Source organism: Chaetura pelagica, unplaced genomic scaffold (assembly GCF_000747805.2).
Source record: "Chaetura pelagica isolate M959 unplaced genomic scaffold, ChaPel_1.0 scaffold757, whole genome shotgun sequence".
Classification (NCBI taxonomy): Eukaryota; Metazoa; Chordata; class Aves; order Apodiformes; family Apodidae; genus Chaetura; species Chaetura pelagica.
In genome coordinates this window covers 206,038-214,746 of record NW_009970727.1, presented here as the reverse complement: position 1 = coordinate 214,746, position 8,709 = coordinate 206,038, and the positions used below count along the sequence as shown (strand labels likewise).

General features: G+C 57.5%; 1 protein-coding gene across 2 annotated transcripts in view; it reads right to left on the bottom strand.

Moving 5' to 3' along the window:
- Positions 1 to 2,513: 2,513 nt before the first annotated feature.
- TFEB (transcription factor EB) overlaps positions 2,514 to 8,709 on the bottom strand; it is an 8,327-nt gene continuing 2,131 nt past the window's right edge. Inside the window, exons 2-9 of one of the 2 annotated variants that reach the window (XM_010007068.1) lie at positions 5,669 to 5,767; positions 5,325 to 5,579; positions 5,136 to 5,216; positions 4,379 to 4,499; positions 4,148 to 4,204; positions 3,652 to 3,727; positions 3,347 to 3,494; positions 2,514 to 3,012 (exon numbers count right to left, since the gene is read on the bottom strand). In XM_010007068.1, coding sequence (XP_010005370.1) covers positions 2,578 to 3,012; positions 3,347 to 3,494; positions 3,652 to 3,727; positions 4,148 to 4,204; positions 4,379 to 4,499; positions 5,136 to 5,216; positions 5,325 to 5,579; positions 5,669 to 5,767 — 1,272 coding nt within the window. In that variant the 3' untranslated portion in view covers positions 2,514 to 2,577. The remainder of the gene's footprint in view (positions 3,013 to 3,346; positions 3,495 to 3,651; positions 3,728 to 4,147; positions 4,205 to 4,378; positions 4,500 to 5,135; positions 5,217 to 5,324; positions 5,580 to 5,668; positions 5,768 to 8,709) is intronic. The other variant, XM_010007069.1, reaches the window with a different exon arrangement.

Below are 8,709 nucleotides of genomic sequence, written 5' to 3'. Positions count from 1 at the left end.
GCACCACACTGAACCCCAGAGACAACAGCTCCTTCCAGGGCCTTTTAACTACTTCTAAGGCCAAGCCTGGTTCCAATTAAGTCATTAGCACCTCCCACATCCCACCTGTGCTCAGGGCTGGGAACAGTGGACCCACCCACCTGAAGCTTCCAGAGGGATGGGGACCCTGAAGACCCTAAACCACCCTGGGATGGGCTGAATGAGAGGAACATCAGTGCTTGCCCCTCTACCTAGCCAGGCTCTCCTGCAATAAAAAAGCCCAGCAGCCCCAAAAATCCAGGTCAGTTCCCCATAAAATGGGGATGCTCCTGTAGCCCAGACCTTTGGGCACAGCTGTGGCCTCGTTAGGGGCAAAACAGCTTCAGCTGCTTCCAGCTCCACCACCCTCCCTCCTCCAGGATGAGAAGAAACAGCCCAGGCTGCCACACTCCGGGATGTTGTAAATAAATATATTTTAATGATTCTTCTTCCATTCCAGTTCATTCTTTTATACATTTATTTATAAAACAGTAGTAAAATTTTTTAATCAGAGCACAGTGCATTAAAAAAAAAAAAAAGAAAAACAAACAACCCCCCCCCAAAGATTAAAAAATAATAATAATAATAATAATCCACAACTGTTTACTCGTGTTTCGTGCTGTGCAGCGGATGCTCCTTTGCCTGCCAGTGCCAGGAGCTGGTGCAGAGGGGGTACATGCCCCAGCCAGCCCCCCCATGGGCCTGGTACCACCAGCAAGGGCCCAGCACAACCCCCTTATATAGCCAGGGTCATCCCAAACCTCTGGGGGTTTCATATACCCACCCCAAAGGACCCATGCAAAACCCCCCTGGTGTCTGCAGACCCACAGATCACCCACACCTACAAGTACCCAGCACTGGGTGCTGCTGCCCTGCCTGGGGGGGTGTTCTCTTTTCAGGCACTAATGGCAGGGCAGGAAGGATGCCAAAGCCACCTGTGAACTTTTGGGGTGCCAGCAGCACAGCCTGGTGCCCCTCACTCCAAACTCCCCTCCTGCACCCCTGCAGGGCCACAGCCAGTGCCTGCCCTGCCCCAGGACCCCTCTGACATATCCTCCTTCTTCTTTCCCCCCTCTCCTCCCCACCTTCTACACTTCCCCCCACCCTCACATCTGACAGGCATCTCCTGAGGGGAGCACCAGGGCTGTCCCCCACCAGGCAATCCCAAATCCAGGACACTCATCCCTCCTGGGCAGCTTCCCCCTTGCAATCCCAACCCCACAACAACCTCCATCCTTGGTCCAGGGTGGGGAGCACCCAGTGACCCCCATCTCTGCTTGGGCTCCCATCCCACAGCTCCCACACCCAGGGGGTGAAGCTGTGTGGGGTCACAAAAGGGGTCTCCTCTCCCCAACCTCCCTGTGCTCCCCTTCAGGCTTTACAACCAATTTCTATGGTATTTTCCCCAGGAACAGCATCCCCCTCCCCTGTCCAGCTCCCTCCCAGCCACCGCTCAGGCTGAAGAGGCAGTAGATGATGCAGAGCCCAAAGCAGGTCCCTGTCACCAAGCTGTCCTCACTGGGGAATGAGCTGGTGACACGGGGAAGAGAAACCCCACCAGCCAAAGGCAGAGAGTGGCAGCTTTTGGCAATTGGTGCAAAGCATCTCCTGGTCCCCAGCCACAGCCTGGACCTTCATGCCAAGACGTGAGATGTGTTTTCAACAAGTATTCCCCCCCAAAAAGTGAACAATTCCTTTATCCTTCCAGCCAAAGAGCAGGGCCTTGGTGTTCTGGGGAAGAGGCACCACTGCAGGGTTGGCTCCAGGAAGGTCACCCAGCACATGCAGCCCTTGTCCAGAGAGGTTCCATGGTGGTAGGTGCTACCAAGCTCCAAGAGCAGATCCTCTAGCAAAGTCAGGGTCACAGTGAAGGGTTGAGCATCAAACACCCCGTCCTGGCTGGTTTGGAAGCCCTCAGTGCTGACCCAAATCCACAGCATCAGACCCAACTCAGACAACACCCCTCGTGCCCTGTGGATGAATTTTCTCCAATTAACATCTCTTCTCTCTCCTGCCCTGCGATCCAGGGAGGCAGCAGGTGTGCTGGGGAAGGAGGAACCATGAAGGACTTGGCACTGTGAAGTATCCATGGGGCTTGGAGGCCACTGCTGGGGAAGACTCATGGGAAACATGGGCAAGGAGGCAGCAAAAGCCAGACAAAAAGCTCTGAGCATCATCCTTCTCCTGCCAGGGACTTTGAAGACTCCTGCCTGCTCTGGCTCTGAGCCAGCACCCTGGGGAAGGGGTTTTGATCTGGGAGAGTTTTGCTGAAAGGCAAAGCAGCCAAAATCACACTCCCAGGCTGGGGAATCTGCAGTCAGGCCAACGCCACAGCAAGCCAAGAAGGTCTGCTCCAGCTCCTGGCAAAACAAAGCTTGAGAAAGACATGGTGGTACCTGGCGAGCCTTGACCAGCCCCCTGTTGCATAGAGAAAAGGTCTCCTACGTAGACTCAAGTGCGTAGCAGGACGAGCTCCTCCTGCAGGAAGAGCATCCTGTAACTTCACTAACCAAACCTGAAGGTCCAGTCCTCAAGCCCCAGCATCGGAGCAGCTCCTTGTCACAGCATGTCTGTATCCTCCATGCTGAAGCTGCTGCGGCGACTGCTGGCCTTGGAGGCCTCTGGGGACATGGCTGAGAACAAGGGGTCGGAGGCCAGGGGCAGCATGGTGTCCTGCATCAGCATCAAGTCCAGCTCCTTCTTGGATAGGGATGGGAAGGAAGCACTGTGGCCGGGCTCCAGGCTGTCCGGGAAGCCTTGGGAGCCATCGTCAAAGCTCAGGCTGTGGGTAAAGTCCAGCTGGTGGTAAGGAGACTGGGGTGGAGGAGGCAGTGTTGGCTGCGATTCGGGGTCCAGGGGTGGCAGCAGTGGCTCCAGTGTCCCCTCGTCCCCACTGGCTTCTTGCTTGACCACCTGCTGAGCCAGCTCGGCCACGTTGACACCCGAGGGTGAGGAGGTGGGCAGCCCATGGACACGTGCCTGCATTTCCAGCTCCTGCCAACAGAGCACAGGAAGTCTTTGGTGGGGACATCGCACACAGGCACATGGACATTCCTGGAGGTGGCTGGGACAGAAGGGCCACAGATACCACAGGGAAGCAGCCCATGGAAGAGATGAAGGATGGAAAATGGTGACCCATGCAAAGCTCAACAACACTTGCTGTGGTGACCTGGACCTCAGACACCTGGTTTGTCTGAAGACTGCTCCTAGTGGCTCGCCAGCCGTAAGAGGAGAGGAGAGCCCTGACCTGTCCCCTCGACGTGGCAGGGACAAGCTGCTTGCGGGGCTGGAGCCAAGCAGAGGGAAGGAAGAGCACAGGGAAGCTCACCTGGATGCGGAGCAGCAGCTGCTTATTCGTCATCTCCAGACGCCTTGAGTGATTCTCCAGGTCTCGTGACCTCTGCAGGTCCTTCTGCATCCTCTTGATGTAGTCCACAGACGCCTTCAGGATCGTGCCTTTGTTCCAGCGCACATCTCTGCCGTGCAGGATGGAGAAAGATTGTCAGCTGTGTGCCAGCAACGTGTCCCCTCACCCCTGCTCCACCAAAAGGCCCCTCTGCCCCGGGGCCCAGTGTTGAACAAGCCCACGAGACCCAGAGTTATCCCAGCCCCACAGAAACCATGGATACCTACAGGTCATTGGCCTTGGGGATCAGCATCCCCAGCTCTTTGATGCGGTCATTGATGTTAAACCTTCGCCGTCTCTCAACTGCAGGGTGAGAAGAGAGGGATGATGGTGAGGAAGTGGCAGGAGAGGCTTGATGTCCCACAGACCCCACTGGCCATGCTGCTGCTGCTGGCTCATGGGGCTGGGACCCACCATCATGCCCCAGCCAGACCCTCCAGAGTTGGGAGCCTCAGGATGAGAAGCCTCTGGGGCCAACCCTTTGGCACTTTGCTCCTGCCCATCACCCCAGCAGGTCTGACTTTCCCCTGTGCTAAGGAGGAAGACAACAGGGTCTCTCCTGCACGGAGGGTATTTTGCAGAGCTGGGAAAGAGGGAGCCATGGCAGGGGACTGAAGGGGTATTCCCTGAGGTCGAGGTGGGATGGGAAGGGGGACACAGCTCAGAAAGAAGATGGAAAGTGACAGGGAAAGGGCTGCAGGAGTGAGAAAGCGCTGAACTCACTCAGGTTGTGATTGTCCTTCTTCTGGCGCTCTTTCGCCAGGGCCCGGCTCTCGGCATCTGCAAGAGACTCACAATGTAACCCGGAGGGGACAAGGCTGCATCTCACCCCATCAGCATCCCAGGCTGGCACTGAGGCACCCCAGCACCCCCCAGAACCACCCACCCCACCCACAGGGACAGGGCAGCCCTGGCCAGCTTTGGCACTTGCTGTCACTGGGGATGGGGACATACCTGTCAGCTCTCTCTTCTGAGTGAGGTCGGCAGGGCAGGAGCTGCTGGTGACACCTACGAGTGAGGCTGTCACCTGGGGGTCCCCACTATAGACATTCATGTGACTGCTGGACATTGGCAGCTGAAAACCAGAGGGACAGGGACAGGTGGGTTAGCTCCATCCGGGGCTGCCGGAGTGGGGCTCAAGCCCAGCTGCTTGCCCTCTGGGATGCGAGTGCGTGGCCCAGGCAGGTGTAATTGTCCTCCTGAGCCCTTAAAACAGCTATAATCAGGGCAGCAAAGAAAACAGGACTTCAAAGGGCGCAGCTGATCCCCTCCCACGGCCAGCATCTAAAATAGGGCAGATGAATCACATCCAAGAAGGGCTCGGCAGGATGAATCCCACTGGGAGGCATAAGCTGCCACAAGGATCGGACTCGGTGCCACTCCGAGTGAGATTCTGGCTGGGAAACCTCTCCCAGCATCAGCATCCCCCAGCACTGGAGCAGACACGTGGTCACTCCCTGTTCTCCTTTCCCATCTCTCCCACTTTTTTAAGGGCTCCCAAGTGCCCAAGAGAAGGAAAGAAGCTGAAGAACTGGCTCTCGCAGTTGCAGAGGAAGATCTCGCTGCCTCCCTTCCCCCAGCCCCAGGGATGAGGCCGGGTTGGGCTGGCACCCAGGCATGGCTGCAGGGATGTGACAGGAGGACAGGTCACCTCTGTGCCACCACCATACCCAGCAATCACCGAGTCTAATCTCACACATCAGAGACTCACTGTGTTGGGCATCTGGACCTCGGGGTTCATATAGCCCAGAACGTCATCCAGGCGCATGATGTCATCGATGACCTCATCAAACTGAAAGGGAAAGGAGTAAAGTGCCAATGGGATCCTTTGGCCCTTTCCAGCAGTTTTGCCTCCCCCAGCAGCTTTGCCTTCCCCAGCAGCCTGGTGGCAGCTCCTCACCTCCCGCTCGGGGTTGGAGCCGATGTTGAGCATGGCCATGGGGCTGTTGGGTGCACTGTTGCCCGCCGAGGAGGACAGGACGTGGCTGGGTCGGACACCAGGGGAGGCAGCAGGGGGTGGCTTGGGAGAGTGGCTGACGGGGCTGACATGGGCAGCAAACTTGTTCCCGTAAGTTTCAGACAGATAAGCCTGAACCTTCTTATCCCGCGACTTCTGCAGGTGGTACGTGGTGGGGTTCTCCAGGTAGGACTGGACCTGCAAGGACAAAAACCATCAGAGACCCCTGAGGGATCTTCCACACTCCCTTGGCCTTGGGTTGGGAGGGGACACCCTCAGCACTGTACCTTGAGGACCTCTCCAGGCACGGGCGGTGGGGACTGGTAGTGGACGGGGGTGTTGATGGCCGGGGTGGAGGCCACAGGCATCCGCTGCTGCTGCATGTAGTTCATCATCATCTGCTGCTGCACCCTCTCCCTCTCAGCCTCCTGCTGTGCCTGCTGCTTCATCAGCTCCATCCTCAGACCGATGCGGGACGCCATGGTGCTCCAGGGGGGTGGGATGTGGGAGCCCACCAGGCACTAAGGTAACCCTGGGAGGAGGACATGGCACATCAGGAACAGTCTCTTTTGCAGTGGGGAAACTGAGGCACGGGGAGGAAGAAGCTACCCATCCTGGCTGGTAATTAAGCCAGGATGATCACCCCAATGCCAGATGGATGAGTCTGGGGGACAAGGAGGACAGGGAGCAGCCGGGACCCCGCACCCAGCAAACATGGACTCACGTACCGCCGGGTTCACCTTTGAGCCACCAACTTCCCAAACACCGGAGCAAAGCAAGAAGGGGCTGGGAAAACCCAAATCCCGGGATTGAAAGCAAGGGAAGAGCAGGAAGAAAAGGCCGGCGGGTGCCAGGAGCCAGAGACAGGCTTCCACCCTCTGCCTGGCTGCCCCGAGAAACCTCAGCTCCAGCGTGGGGCGAACAACGCGGCTTCTGTGCGGGGCCGGCACGCGAGCGCGGAGGCGGGGGCAGGCGTGCGAGGCCCCCACACCACACAGACCAGCCCTTGTTCCCCCCGTACAAAAGGGATGGTGGCCCAGGATGGGGGTGAGGATGCCAGGCCGAGGGGAGCTGCCCTACCCAGGCTCCCTGGGGCACAATAATGGTTTTCCAACAGGCTGGATTCCCACCCGGGGTTGGGATGTGGGAGATCAGCAGGATGGAGGTCTGGACCACAGCATCTGCAGGGTGGGAGGGCAAGTGGAGCACAGGACCCCAAGCAAATGCTGCCAGGGGAACAGGCAGGAGCTAAAAAACTGGGGTTTGGCCCATGGCAGCATAACCAACCAAATCTGGAGGGTTTTGGTGTTTAAATACAACACGTAACTCAGGCAAAGGGGCCACAACAGATGCCACACACCGGGCTGTGGGTGAGGTGTCCAATACACGGTGCCACGCGATATCCTAAGGGGAAAATTAAATCAAGCCAGCATGGACAGAAATACGATTACATGGATCAAGAGCCAGTTATTGAACAGCAAGAAGAAGGTAATTAATTAGACATGGTGGCCCGTCTGAAGGGGGATGGGAGCAGAGGAGCCTGGGACGGTTATTAATCGTTGCTTCGTTAAGCTGCAAACGGCCTTAGAGGAGAACACAGGGAGATGCTTGAGATGAGCAAAGCAGAGCCCTGGAGAAGGACCCAGTGACGCCAGGGAGAGCCCACAGTGGATAAAACAAGGCTGAAGGGGGATTAACCACAGCTGATGCACACGGAGGATGTAAAGACCCCAAATATGAAGGGCAGGGTGGGAGGAAAAGCCTCCAAGAGCTGCAAGGAGATGGGATGAGCCGTGGTGGCATGGAAGGACTGGCTGTGCTTTGCAAAACCCTTATCTCAGGAAGGGCAGGAGGGTGCCATGGCAAGAGTGCCAAGGCGTAGCAACACAAAGCACAGCACTCACTCACCCCCGGTCCCACCATCCTGCTTGGCTACAGGACCTCTCCTTATAGGAAACAAGGGTAGGGGGAGTTGAAGGCACTGCCCTCTCCCCTGGGAATGTCCCAGGAAGTGGAGCTGCCAAGGGCAAGGATGGGGAAGGGTGGCCAGAGCTGGGCCTGATAAGGAAAGGGGGTAGGGAATTAGGTCAGGTTTAAAATAACCCGCTTGGTTCTGCTTGGCTTCCCCCCCGCCCCCCAAAACGCCAAGCAGCTTCTGCTTTCGCTCTGAGTCAGCCCTGGCAGGAGGGCGGCAGTGGGAAAGGATGGGGACCCAGCCAGCACCCCACCCCGGGGTCACGTCCCACCCTGGGGACACCTCCTGCAGTCCCTTGGTCCAGGGGGTCAAAAATAAAGCACGTGGGATGGTGGCTCCATCTGGGACACCTGTTATTCCTAAGAAGGTGAAAGCTATTAGCATCCCGGAACAAGCACATCCAGTGCTTCTGCTGCTGTCAGAGCCATCCCTGTGCCTGGGGCAGGGAGGAGAGGGAAGGGCAGAGGGGCCAGGACAAGGCTCAGGGTCGGAGCCAGGGAATTCATCTCCCTCCAAAATACCTCTGCTGCTATTTAGCGACACGGTTATTTCTGGACCTTCCTTGCTTTTCCTCTGGGAGTGTTATTTCATCAACAGACCAACACACTCCCCCCAAGCTGGGGTGGCACTGGGAGGTGGCACAGCCAGAGGATCCTTAGTGGCACCAAAACTACCCTGATCCTCACGTGTCCCCAGGCAGGGCTTTGGATGGCCCCAAACTGTCGCCTGTCCCCATGGGAGTGACTTGGGCTGCAAATGAGTTTATAAAGTGCCACCCCAAAGGGACAAAACACCCAGAGCCACACCACTGTCCCCAGACTGCTGTCCCTGTGCCCACACAGTGCCCCACCACGTCCTCCCCGAGCACGCTTCGCTGCGCCCAGGTGGGGGTTAGAAATAAAAGCTGCTCTAAGGCAGTTTCCAGATTTAGCCCCAGCAAAATACAGGGGGATCACGTTACCCTCTGGCCCAGGGGGATGAGGCACCCATGCTGCCTGTCCTGCCTGAGACCCATGGGCACACACACACTCATAGACAGCAAATAAAACAGATCCCCTGCCTGTCCCCAGGAAAGCTGGAGGGAGAAGAGGGGAGCGATGCAGCTGAGAACCACCAAACTCATTGCACTGAGGAGCCATCTGCCCAGCCCCACTCCCTCACGTGTTTATAGCCCAGTCGATCGTGGCCGTTTACGAGCGGAAAAATCAAACGGTGGCTTGAGCTGGTTCCAGTGCTGGGAGCAGGGAACCCCCAGGGAAGGAGGGGAGCGGGTGGGGGCCCCACCACCCACCTACCCACTGCTCTGGGCCTCTCACTGATGACCAAGAGGGCAGTAAAAAGGAAGAAAGAAGC